This window comes from Equus asinus, chromosome 17, assembly GCF_041296235.1.
Source record: "Equus asinus isolate D_3611 breed Donkey chromosome 17, EquAss-T2T_v2, whole genome shotgun sequence".
Classification (NCBI taxonomy): Eukaryota; Metazoa; Chordata; class Mammalia; order Perissodactyla; family Equidae; genus Equus; species Equus asinus.
The window spans coordinates 31,256,405-31,269,875 of NC_091806.1; the positions used below are offsets into that span (position 1 = coordinate 31,256,405).

The 13,471-nt window shown below is 44.1% G+C and overlaps 1 protein-coding gene across 1 annotated transcript; it reads right to left on the reverse strand.

Annotated features, from left to right (window-relative positions):
• Positions 1–1,024: 1,024 nt before the first annotated feature.
• LOC106827955 (bone marrow proteoglycan-like) lies at positions 1,025–4,723 on the reverse strand. The gene is made up of 6 exons (XM_014836133.3): positions 4,679–4,723; positions 4,016–4,085; positions 3,071–3,387; positions 2,605–2,736; positions 1,975–2,086; positions 1,025–1,755 (listed from the first exon to the last, which is right to left on the reverse strand). Exons 2-6 carry the CDS (start codon positions 4,071–4,073, stop codon positions 1,697–1,699), a joined length of 678 nt encoding a protein of 225 aa, XP_014691619.2. The 5' UTR covers positions 4,074–4,085; positions 4,679–4,723; the 3' UTR covers positions 1,025–1,696.
• Positions 4,724–13,471: the final 8,748 nt, after the last annotated feature.

Here is a 13,471-nt window from a genome sequence, read left to right on the forward strand (position 1 = left end):
CACAGAGCCTGGCACCCAATAAATGCTTAATAACTGGATGATTTTGTTACTCTTTTTATTAATATAGGAATAGAGGGAAGTAATGCCTTCCCACACCAGAATATAAAGTCCGTGAAGGCAAGGAGTGAAAATTCTACTTCAGCTGCATCCTCCACAGTACCCAGCACAGGGCTGAATCCATACAGTATTTCAGAATTCCAGCATCTTTGAAATCAACAGACTATCGTGGTACAATTACAGTATTACAATGGACCTGTTTGATTTCTATCTCTTTCTCAATTTACATTGCAAACTTCAGCAAGTAGCTTCTCCTATCTGAGCCATACTCAAAAACTTAAAGGTCTTGATTGGCCACTCTCTATGACCTTGATCCCATCTGTAATTCTCTCGATTTGAGGCCTCCTGGAGGAAAGGGGCTTCAGGACACTGACCCCTTACTTTCTGCTTGCCTCCCAGGTGGAGAGAGGATTCAGAATACCTTCCTTCCTCATCTCTAATTGAGACACCCTCACTTCCAGCTAGGTTGGAGTCCTATGCCCCAAGATGAACCCAAGGTTAAGGGAGTCCATCCTGCCCGCCTCCCCCAGGCCCCTGCACTGTGCTCCATCCCCATAGGATCATGTCCTGGAGGGGAGAGCAGCCAATGCTTCCAGCCAGAGAATCATAATGGTTAAAGGAACATGCTCTGGAGCAGATAGTAAAACCACAGGCTTGCTTGCATCTGGGTATTCAGCCTTGAGAAAATCTTTTAACAGGTCATCCCTTCTCTGAGCCTGGCTCTGTAAGATGGGATAATAATTATGGATCACACAAGGTCATCTCTGTATAGTGCCTGCCACAGTAGGGGGTCATTTGTATGTGCACTGTGTGGTAACAGTTAGTGGCTACTGTTGTGCTTATATTATAAACAACTGTGTGTTCCAGAACAGTAGGGGGCTGTGTCCTAACATATTCCCAGGCCTTATATAGGGTTGAACATATAGCAGGTTGTGTGATATTGGGTATCCCAAGGAGCAGATCCTAAGTCAAGAATTTGTGTGCAAATTTATTTGGGAGGTGCAAGGGTACTAGTAGCAAAGAGAAGAATTCACAAGAAAATATATGTTGTAAAGACAGCTACCTCCATGGGTAGCTGGAAGTTAATTCCACTGGGAGATGGTACCCAGGTCATCCCTTAGAATTACTCCCCCCGAGGACTGGGGTGGTCAGATACCCACTCCTGAGAGTTGTCGGCTGTACCTGGGTCATGTTAATTTCTTAGCACATTAAGGTAAGCACAGTCTGTAGGAGAGAGAGGCCAGGACATTGAGGGTCCATCATGAAAGATTCAAGAGAAATGGATGGGGTCCTGGCAGAACCTGTACATAGGCGCCCGGTAATTTGGTTCTGTATGAAAAGGGCTAGCTGAGCCCATACCTCTGTCTTCAGGATGGCCCCACAGAACCAATCCCATATTTCATGCTCTGTGAGAGTGATAACTTCTGGTCCCTTTCATGACAGACAGTGGAATAGGGAATCATTGTAGGACAGAAAGTCCATGAGTGGGGCTAAACCGAGTGGATCAAGGATCAGAGGAAAAATAAATCAATTTCAGGAAAGCAGTTTTACTGCTGAGGGTGAAGGAAGGGGAGGCAGGCAGGCGAAAGGAGGCAGTGTCCTAGGAGGGGGCGGCTCTGAAGTCTTGGTTGGGTTCCACTCAGTAGGAACAGACAAAGGGGAGGACTGCGTCACACTGAGATAGTCTCCAGCGACCTCCTGTGAAGGCAGAACCAGAAGGGGCCTTCAGCCTCTTGTTTCCCCTGACTTGGCCCCAGGAGTCTTCACTCCCCACCCCACCCCACACTCCAGTGGAGATGAAGTCTGTAGATTCAGGAGGGGTCTCCCTTGAAGGGTCCAGCTCATCCTCAAAACTCCTCTAGGAGCCCATCCCACCTCCCGAGGCCTTTTCAGATTTCATCCCCACTCCCACCTCACCTTGGGTATACATGGACACACAGCTGCCACCACAGGCCGAAGGCTGGCCAGCAGCCCAGAACCAAAAATCCCAGGCACTGCCATCCATCCAGTAAAAGCTCCTGCAGCTACCCTACAGGATAGAGGAGGGAGAAGGTGGGTTGGAGCCTGAGGCAAAAGAAAGACAGGTAGGAGAGCTGGCACTTTCCCTGTCTGTTCCTCCTGCTGTCTGCCAGGTATTTTCCTTGACTATTGGAACACGATGGACACTGTTCTGGTCAACCGAAATGTTGATCCACAGTGATCATCACCATCACATTCTATGCATGCCTGTGATGCAGTCATCCTTCTGGCCCTAACAAGAGGTGGGACAGAAGTTTCAACCACATCCTAGAAATGAGGAACCAGGCTCACAGTCCTGCCCAAGTCATAGAGACAGTCAGAGGCTGAGCAGAACTTGAACCCAAACCTCCTCGTTCTAAATCCTTGGCTCTTCCTGATACCTAGGTAGCCCCTTTGATGTCTTGCCCAGGTGTCCGTTTATCCCCAGTTCTTCAGGGGATCATAGAGCAGAAGCACACAGGAATCTGCAGTAAGTTGTGCACTGACTGGGGTCGGGAGAGGCTCCCTTAGAGCTGGGACCCGTCTTACTGGATATTTGGCTGCACCGCCAATCCAGACTTGACCCTGGTTGAGAAATCTGGCTTTGGACTGGATCTTGTCGTTACAGGTGTGGTCATGGATGGAGATGAGGAAGCCCCCATAGCACCTCCGGCAAGTATCCTGCAAGCCAGGATAAAAGAGGAAAATGAAGTGCCCATCCCACAGGAATTCACACTACCTTAGTGCTGGGTCTCCAAGTCTCCACAATTCATTCCCCCACTCCCCACACCAACCCCACAGCCATTTGAAGACTGGAGATCAAAACATAACTTCTGTTTCCACATGATCGACAACTCTTATGCCCCTTACCCGCCTCTAACACCTCTGAGGGCCTCAGCGTATGCTGGCACCCCAAGGGTCCACAGTGAGGAAAATAAACACTGAGACAGAGGCCAGAGACATCTACACGCATCCTCCCCACCCCAGACATCAGTCTCAGACACAGGCCACTCACGTAAGCTTGATTATATGACATGGCTGTCGACACCACAATAAATTGGCAGGTCTTGCATCCAGGGGCGCATTTCAGTTTGACTGTATCCTCTCCCTTAGGGCACTGAAAGTCTTTGTCCACCTCTTCTAGGGCTGAGACAGGCTTGACAAGCCCCTCTTCCTCAGGGGCATCTTCACTTCCAGAGCCCCCCTCCTCCTCTCCCTTCGTCAGCGTCAGTCCCTCCATAGGAGGCTCCATTGCCCCACGTTCTGGCATCTCCCTATCCTGAGGCAGGGTGTCATCTCCCAAGGGGCTCTCAAAGTTGGATGCTTCAGTCCCTGACAGAGAGAAAGGCCAATTGCACCTCCTTCACATCTCTCTCCCTTCCTCCACAGAACCATGGACAGTTCCCACCTTGCCCTAGGCATCTGAGGCTTCAGCCTTGGAAAGAGTGGAACTTGAAACAAGGCTTCCTGAGGAGAACACAGCCTCCCACATGAGGTCATGGTGTTAAGAGCAAGGTCTTAGCGTCAAGGGGTTGTGGGTTTGTGTACTGATTCCATCATCTACTAGCTTTACTTTATTTGTGATATGGGTGTACAAATGGGCAAGCTCCCAAGGGGAGCTCGAGGGGATGATATGAGGATTAAAGGAGATGATGCACAGAAAATGTTTAGCACAGTGCACTCAGTGAGCTCAAAGTAAAAGGAAGTCATTATTGTGATCATCATTAACATTATGAAGAAAGGACAAAACTGAGAATATCATACTATAACCAAGACTGCAGATATACGGATGCCCTGAAGAGTCCCTTTAACTCCAGGCTCTAGAGACCCTGCTCTGTTAAAGGCAGAGATCCTGAAATAGGGGATAGCCAGAGAAGGAGGTGACTTTGTGACTCTCACCTTATGTAATGTAGAAAGGAGCAAAGGAGAGAAAGAAAGACTGAAAACCAAAGAGACTTACTTAGATGAAGGGCTGAAACTGCCCCAAATAGAAGAGCCAGAAGTAGGGGGAGTTTCATCTTGACTTTGTCCTGAAATGGAGAACACAGTTTGTCATAAACATACACAATCACAGCAACACCATTAGGGGACCTTGGAGTTAGCTTGAGAAAGAGTAGGCATGAATAGAAGTCAAGATGGACCAGAAAAGCTAATGCTGAGCCCAGCCCCTGAGGCTCCAGGAAGTAAGAATAGAATGAATCAGACAATGAGGGACAGCAAGGTTGGCTTTCCTGTGCACTTGAGTGTGAATAAGGAAGTTATTACTTTTACTTTTTGTACTTAATGGGCCCCTCACAGTCTCTGAAACAAAGAAGATCCAGAAACAATGATTAGTGGCCTTCCTAGGAGTACACAGCACTTAGAAAGTGGGTTCCCTCCTCAAAGCTCAAGAAGCCACATGGGCATCGCTGCCTTCCGCAGACAAGGAGAGCTTTGGCATACCTCAGAAGGAATTGAAAAGTAGAGGATGAGAATTCCTGTCCCTGCTGACACCCATGCAACGTGACAGCTGCACACAGTGCCAGCCAACCCTCCAGAACCTCCCAGTCCAGGCCAGACGTGTCCCAAGGGATTGAACATTTACTTGCAACCAGATCCACTACACCAGAAAGCGCTTACCTACCAAGAAGTCTTCCTGGGTCCGGAGGAGTTCCCAAATCTCAGATCTTACGTTGCTCCCTCCCACATTGACATTTTATATAGTGGCCTTGGAGGAAGTTCCCCAGAGGAAGAAAGGTTTGCCACAGCCTGAAGGATGTGAGAGGGCTGATAATAACCCGCATTTCTTCACTTCCCTGGGGCGCCCACTAATTGCCTTCCAGCTTCTCTCCTGTCACCCTTTTCAGGAACCTGGAGGCCATTCTGAGATCGATTGGAGCCAGTGGTTCCTATCCTGTACTGCATTTCAGAATATCCTTGGGAGCTTGTCCAAAACGCACCGCTCTCCTGCTTTACTGGTGGGAATGTGAACTGCCACAGGTGTTTTGGAAGTGAATCTTCCAATATGTAGTAAAAGCAAAAGTATCATTTGATCAATTTCAGTCTTGGAGACTCTCCTTTGGAAAGAAAACCAGCTATAAGTAAGAACACGTTTACAACGTTGTGTATTGCTTTACTGTTTGTGGAAATGAAAGTTTCCATGGCAACAAGGAGCTGACTCCCAGCTGGATGGATTGGTAGTGAATAGAAAGGAAGGAAACAGGGATATTCCAGGAGGAAGGAGCAACATGAGCAAAGGTGTGGAGGTGGGGCGACCTTGGCACATGCACAGGACAGTGTCCTTTCCTTCATAACTGATGCTAACAGTGTACACAATGGAAAGGACTGGGAAAAACAGGGAAGAATACATGCCATCTGAAGCCAAGGAATGGAAATGTCCTTCCTCTGTATCCACTGATCTCCTTGAGGAGATTGAAGCAGAAGTCAAGGGAATGACTCAACAAGAAACCAGACAGAAGCTTTGAGCTGGCTCCTGCTCACTTCCCTCCCTAAGCCCTGCCTGCAGGGCCACTTTGCGTGTTGGACACAGCTACTGCAGTCAATGACAAGATGGAGCTGATTCTTGGAGGTCAGTTGGCGGCTCAGGCACCTCTACCCCAAAGAAAGTCTCCTTTCGGTCACACAATCCACAATCTGAAAGCCACAGCTTAGTGACCCTGGAAATTCCATTTCATGAACATCCAGTGGAGGTATGGATCAATGGCTGAGGGTGTGTGTTCTGGAGTCTGACAGTCCAGGTTTGAATCTAGGATCTATCACTTACTAGCTGTGTGACCTTGGACAAGTTCCTTCACCTCTCTGTACATCATATCATCGTTTATAAAGTGAGGATAACAGTACCTACCTCACTAGGTAGTCAGCGTGTAGTGGACATACTGTGAGCTGCCTGACTCCGTTACCACCTTCCTGAGGTTTCTGGAACTCCTCCTCCTATGGATCTTGGTGGGGAGCGGGCCTCTCATTATTGAAGATGAAAGAGCCAAATAGGTTCCCAGCCTCCTTTACAGCTAAGGGATATGACTCGGCTCTGTTGAACAGAAGCATCCATTCAAGTCTTTGAAACTGGACCTAATGACCAAAAAGTTGGGGCCACGAAGACCTCTCTCTGGTTGTGGCAGTGGCAATATCACATTCCTGGCACTGCAGTGGCCATAGTGTTAGAAGATGGATCCAGAGTCATTATGGTCCCAGCCACAGGGTCTGAATTATAGCAGCGGCAGTGGGGTCCTCCCCAGACCTGTCCTGTGTCCTTGTTTTGGCCCCAAGTTTGCTTCTGTAGCCCTTCCTGCACTTCTATTAGCTACCTCACTTCCTTTTAACTAACTCATTTTTCTACTCAGGTCAACCAGGGAGAGTTTCTTTTGCCTGCCACTAACATCCCTGAGCGATGCAGGAACTGACATTTAGTTATTGCTCAACAAATGACAGCTACTCATCTTAATAGGCAGAAGTGATCAGGGTCTTTGGGGCTGACTCACATAAATCAAACTCTCAAGAGACCAATGTCTATATCTGGTCCCAATAACTTAATTTAAGTTGACCTATGTCAACAAGGGGCCCACTTGCCTGGGCCCTCTGATCAGTGCGTTCTCTCCTTGTATCATAAACTACAGTGTGTTCAGTAGACCTAAATTTTTTTTTATTGAAGTTATGATAGGTTAAAACATTGTGAAATTTCAGTTGTACATTCTCATTTGTCAGGGAGCTTATAGGTGCACCACTTCACCCTTTGTGCCCATCCATCACCCCCCTTTCACCTGGTAACCACTAATCTGTTCTCTTTGTCTTTGTGTTTGTTTATCTTCCACGTATGTGTAGAGTTATACAAAGTTTGTCTTTCTCTATCTGGCTTATTTTGCTTAACATAACACTCTCAAGGACCATCCATGTTGTTGTGAATGGGACTATTTTATCCTTTTTTGTGGCTGAGTAGTATCCCATTTTATGTATATGCCACATCTTCTTTATCCAGTCATCAGTCAATGGGCACTTATGTTGCTTCCATATCTTGGCTATTGTGAGTAATGCTTCGATGAATATCGGGGTGCATTCATCTCTTTGAATTGCTGATTTCAAGTTCTTTGCATAGATATCCAGTGGTGAGATGGCTGGGTCATATGGTATTCCTATTTTTACTTTTTTGAGAAATCTCCATACTGTTTTCCATAGTGGATGCACCAATTTGCATTCCCACCAGCAGTGTATGAGGGTTCCTTTTTCTTCACAACCTCTCCAACATTGATTTTCTGTTTTGGTTATTTTAGCCATTGTAATGGGTATAAGGTGATATCTTAGTGTAGTTTTGATTTGTATTTCCCTGATCAGTGATGATGAGCATCTTTCCATGTACCTATTAGTCATCTGTATATCTTTGGAGAAATGTCGGTTCATAGCTCGTGCCCATTTTTTGATCAGGTTATTTGATTTTTTGTTGTTGAGTTGTGTGTGTTCTTTATATATTATGGAGATTAACCCTTTGTCGGATATGTGACTTGAAAATATTTTTATCCAGTGGTGGGTTGTGTTTTTGTTTCAGTCCTAGTTTCCCTTGCCTTGTAGATCCTGTTTAGTCTGATGAAGTTCCAATTGTTTATTCTTTCTATTGTTTCCCTTGTCTGAGAAGACACAGTGTCCGAAACGATCCTTTTAAGACTGATGTCAAAGAGTATACTGCCTATATTTTCTTCTAGAATCCTTATGGTTTCAGGTCCTACCAGTAGGTCTTTGATCCATTTGGAGTTTATTTTTGTGAGTGGCGTAAAAGAATGGTCCATTTTCATTCTTTTACATGTGGCTGTCCAGTTTTCCCAGCACCATTTGTTGAAGAGATTTTCTTTTCTCCGTTGTATGCCCTCAGCTCCTTTGTCAAAGATTAACTGTCCATAGATGTGTGCTTTTATTTCTGGGCTTTCAATTCTGTTCCATTGATCTGTGCGCCTGTTTTTGTACTAGGACCATGCTTTTTTGATTACTATAGCTTTGTAGTACATTTTGAAGTGAGGGATTGTGACGCCCCCAGCTTTGTTCTTTTTTCTCAGGATTGCTTTAGCCCCATATGAATTTTAGGATTCTTTGTTCTATTTCTGTGAAGAATGTCCTTCGGATTCTGATTGGGATTGCGATGAGTCTGTAGATTGCTTTAGGTAGTATGGACATTTTAACTATGTTTATTCTTCCAATCCATGTGCATGCAATGCCTTTCCATCTCTTTATGTCTTCATCAATTTCGTTAAGGAAAGTCTCGTAGTTTTCACTGTTTAGGTCTTTCACTTCCTTGGTTAAATTTATTCCGAGATATTTTATTCTTTTCGTTGCAATTGTGCATGGGATTGTGTTCTTGAGTTCTCTTTCTGTTAGTTTACCTTAGAGTATAGAAATGCTACTGATTTACATAAGTTGATTTTGTACCCTGCAACCTTGCTGTAATCATTAATTACTTCTAGGAGCTTTCCAATGTATTTTTTAAGGTTTTCTATATATAATATCATGTCATCTGCAAACAGTGAGAGTTTCACTTCTTCCTTGCCTATTTGGATTCCTTTTATTTCTTTTTCCTGCCTAATTGCTCTGGCCAAAACCCCCAGGACTATGTTGATTAAGAGTGGTGAGAGTTGGCACCCTTGTCTTGTTCGTGTGCTCAGAGGGGTGCTTTCAGTTTTTCCCCATTGAGTATGATGTTAGTTGTGTGTTTGTGATATGTGTTCCATACTATGTTGAAGTACTTTCCCTCTTATCCATTTCATTGAGAGATTTTATCATAAATGTCTGTTGAATCTTGTCAAATGCTTTCTCTGGGTCTATTGAGATGATCACGTGGTTCTTGTTCCTCATTTTGTTAATGTGGTGTATCACATTGATTGACTTGCAGATGTTGAACCATCCCTGTGTCCCTGGTATAAATCCCACTTGTTCATGGTGTATGATCTTTGTAGTGTATTGCTGTATTTGGTTTGCCAATATTTTGGTGAGGATTTTTGCGTCTATTTTCATCAGAGATATTGGCCTGTCGCTTTCCTCCTTGTATTGTCCTTGTCTGGTTTGTGGATCAGGATGATGTTGGCCTGGTAGAAAGTGTTAGAAAGTGCTCCATCTTCCTCAATTTTCTGGAATACTTTGAGAAGAATAGGTATTAAATCTTCTTAAATGTTTGGTAGAATTCTGCAGATAAGCCACCTGGTCGTGGACTTTATTTTGGGGGAGGTTTTTGATTACTGTTTCAATCTCTTTACTTGTGATTGGTCTATTCAGATTCTCTTTCTTCCTGGTTCAGTTTGGGGAGGTTGTAAGAGTCTACGAATTTATGCATTTCTTCTAGGTTGTCCAATTTGTTGGCATATAGTTTTTCATATTATTCTCTTATAATCTTTTGTAATTCTGTGGTATCAATTTCTCCTCTTTCTTTTCTGATTTTATTTATTTGAGTCTTCTTTTTTTGTTAGTGAGCCTGGCTAAAGGTTTGTCACTTTTGTTTATTTTCTCAAAAAACCACCTCTTCATTTCATTGATCCCTTTCTACTGTCATTTTTGTTTCGATTTCATTTATTTCTGCTGTAATTTTTATTATTTCCCTCCTTCTACTGACTTTGGGCTTTGTTTGTTCTTTTTCTAATTCTGTTAGGTGTAGTTTGATGTTGCTTATTTGAGACTTTTCTTGTTTATTGAGGTGAGCCTGTATTGCAATGAATTTCCCTCTTGGGATCGCTTTTGCTGCATCCCAAATGAGATGGTATGATGTGTTTTCATTTTCACTTGTCTCCAGATAATTGATTTCTCCTTATTTCTTCAATGATCCATTGGGCATTCAGTATTGTGTCGTTTAATCTCCACATCTTTGCCCCTTGCCCACCTTTATTCTTGTAATTGATTTCTGGCTTCATAGCATTATGGTTGGAAAAGATGCTTGATATTATTTCAATCCTCTTGAATTTCTTGAGGCTTGCTTTATTTCCCAACGTATGCTCTATCTTTGAGAATGTTCCATGCACACTTGAGAAGAATGTGTAACCTGCTGTTTTTGGATGGAGTGTTCTATCTATATCTATGAAGTCCATCTGGTCTACTTTTTCATTTATTTCTACAATTTCCTTGCTGACTTTCTGACTAGATGATCTATCCATTGGTGTTAGTGGACTGTTGAGGTCCCCTACTGTTATTGTATTGTTGTTGATATCTCCTTTTACTTTTGGTAATAGTTGCATTATGTAATTTGGTGTTCCTGTTTTGGGTGCATATATATTTACAAGTATTATGTCTTCTTGATGGAGTGTCCCTTTTATCATTATGAACTGCCCCTCTTTGTCTCTCTTTACCTGTTTTGCCTTGAAGTCTATTTTGTCTGATATAACTATGGTAATACCTGCTTTCTTATGTTCACTATTAGCTTGGAGTATCATCTTCCATACCTTCACTCTGAGTCTATGTCTGTCTTTGGGGCTGAGGTGTGTTTCCTGGTGGCAGCATATTGTTTGGTCTTGTTCTTTAATCCATCCTGCTACTCTGTGTCTTTGATTGGAGAATTCAATCCACTTACATTTAGAGAGATTATTCAATTGTGGGGGGCCTAGTGCTGCCTTTTTATCACTCATTTTTCAGTTCTCCTGCATTTGCTTTGTTTCTTGTCCCATGAATTTTAGACTACCAATTCATTTAGGCAGTTTTCCACGTTGGATTTCGTCTTATTTTTAATTTGTGTCTCTGTTCTGATTATTTCCTTGGTGGTTTCCATGTTCTTTGTATAAAACATCTCATAGATGAGATAGTCCATTTTCTCATAGCCTCTTGTTTCCTTAGACTAAGCCAGTTCCATACCTTTCCTCTTCCCTTTCTAAGTTGTTATTGTCACATTTCTTTTCTTCTTGTGTTGTGAGCTTGTGGTCAAAATCACCAGACTATGTTTATTCTTGGTGTTTTCCTTCCCTTTATCTTTAATGTTATGCTTAAGCATTTGCTAACCTGTTCTGATGGAGAGCTGTGATTGTCTGATTTTGCCTTTCTACTTATATCCTTTGCTCAGGGTTTGGTAACCCCGTTCCTCTTTTTTTTTTTTTCAAGTATGAGGGCTTTCCTGAGAATTTCTTATAGAGGGGGTCTTGTGGCAATGAACTCCCTTAACTTTTGTTTATCTTGGAAAGTTCTTATTTCTCCTTCACATTTGAAGGATATTTTCATTGGATAGAGTATTCTCGGCTGCCAGTTTTTGTCTTTCACAATTTTGAATATATGATTCAACTCTCTCCTAGCCTGTAAGATATCTGCTGAGAAATCTGCTGACAGCCTCATAGGGGAATCCTTTGTAGGTTATTGTCTTCTCCTTTGCTGCCCTTAATATTTTTCTTGTCATTGACTTTTGCAATCTTCACTACTATCTGCCTTTGGATTGGACTATTTACATTGATAACGTTTAGAGATCTATTGGATTCTGTCACATGGATTTCCAGCTCCTTCCCCAGGTTTGGGAAGTTCTCAGCTATTATTTCTTTGAACAAGCTTTCTGCTCCATTCTTCTTCTCTTCTCCCTCTGGGATACTTATAATCCTTGTGTTGCATTTTCTACTTGAGTCAGATATTTCTTGGAGAATTTCTTCATTTCTTTTTAGTCTTAGTTCTCTCTCCTCCTCTATCTGAAGCATTTCTATATTCCTATCTTCCAAACTGCTAATTCAGTCCTCCATATTATCAGCTCTACTGTTCAGGGAGTCTAGATTCTTCTTAATCTCCTCTATTGTGTTTTTCATCTCCAACATTTCTGATTATTTCTTCTTTATAGTATCAAGCTCTTTTGTGATGTAGCTCCTGATCTCATTGAGTTCTCTATCTGTATTCTCTTTTAACTCATTCAGGTTTTATTTTTCTGTGTGTGGAAGATTAGCCCTGAGCTAACATCTGCCACCAATCCCCCTCTTCTTGCTGAGGAAGACTGACCCTGAGCTAACATCCATGCCCATCTTCCTCTACTTTATATGTCGGAGGTCCACCACAGCATGGCTTGAGAAGCAGTGTGTACATCCTCACCCGGCATCTGAACCAGCAAACCCCAGGCTGCCAAGGCAGAATGTCTGAACTTAACCACTGCACCTCTGAGCCGGCCCCTATTTGAGCTTTTTAATGATAGCTATTTTGGATTCTTCATCATTTAGATTACAGATTTCCGTGTCTTTGGGATTGTTTTCTTGGTACTTGTCATTATCCTTCTGTTCTGGAGATTTAATAGATTTTTTCATACTGCTTTATGGTGTGGATTTGTGCCTCTGCAGAGAGACAGAGTTTAGTTGCTGCTTTCACTTGATGCCACTGTGAGGGAAGGGGCATCAGCCATGTAATCTGCACTGACCAGGATCCAGGTCAGCACTTCCTGACCAAGCCTGGGCCACTGCTCTGGATTGCAGTGGCCCTGGGAGGTCTCCTGTAAACTGGGTGAACAATCATATGGGGGCTTCGGGTTGCTGCTGTCTGGTTCCAAAGACCCGCCTAGACATGCTGCCTCCTTAGGGATTGCAGTGGTGTTATGCACTTTCATGGTAGGCGGGAGCTGGTTCACCCTGACTTGCAACCCTGCTGCCATCAGGACCTGCTGGATCTCACTTGCCCACTCTGGGCCACAGCAGAGCCAAGGGGGTTTAATGCAGCCAATCGGCAGCTCACCCAGCCATGCCACTTCTGCTCCTAGGTCGCCCAGCCTTTGTGCTTGGTGAGTGGGGCCTCTCCACTAGGGCCTAGCAGAGACTCTCCCTGGGGCCACCATGAGACTGTGAATTTTCCCATCGGACTGAGGAGAAATCACGCTGGGGCTCCAGATTGTCCCCACCCACCCATGCAGTCCCACTGGATCTCACTTTCCCCCTCTAGGCCACAACAGAGCTATGGGTGTTTAATGTAGACCTAGATTTTTAACTGGAACAAAAAGCTGGAGGTCTTGCAGTTCAGTGACTTTGAGCAAGGAGACCTGATGCCCATCCTCTCTACTCCAGCCTCAGATCTGCCCCCTTTCCCCAAGAAGTGTTAGATGAATATTGCAAGATCCCAAGTCTGACGATTCCCCTCATCTGGCCCCAAAGTTACTATAGCACCTGGATGTCCCTAAGCAGACTTGGTTACCCATTTCCATACCAGCATTCCCATGGAGGATCCCAAGAGACCACGCCTGCATTTCATCTTTCCTAACCTCATTCTCAGAGACTCATTCCAACTTTGGGTTCATGGGGGAGTTTGCAGTAGCTCTGATGCAGCCTGTCCAGGTGAAGACTTGGCACTGAGGGCTCTCCCATGGCACAAGTTGGGCTGCTGCACAACACGTACAACACGTGTGTACAGAGCACTGGGTAGAGGTCACCTTGATTATGGTGGCCAATACCAAGGAGCACAAGTTTACATCCTTCCCGTGACCAACACACAGCAGGTTGAAGACAGAAAGCTCCAC

What these genes read in the sequence shown, in the direction of transcription:
- LOC106827955 (XM_014836133.3), bottom strand. Translation starts at nt 4,073, where the DNA reads ATGAAACTCCCCCTACTTCTGGCTCTTCTATTTGGGGCAGTTTCAGCC. An exon ending in AGTTTCAGCCCTTCATCTAA is followed by an intron (nt 3,388 to 4,015) that starts GTAAGTCTCTTT and finishes TCTCTCTGTCAG; the next exon opens with GGACTGAAGCATCCAACTTT. An exon ending in TGTCATATAATCAAGCTTAC is followed by an intron (nt 2,737 to 3,070) that starts GTGAGTGGCCTG and finishes CCTGGCTTGCAG; the next exon opens with GATACTTGCCGGAGGTGCTA.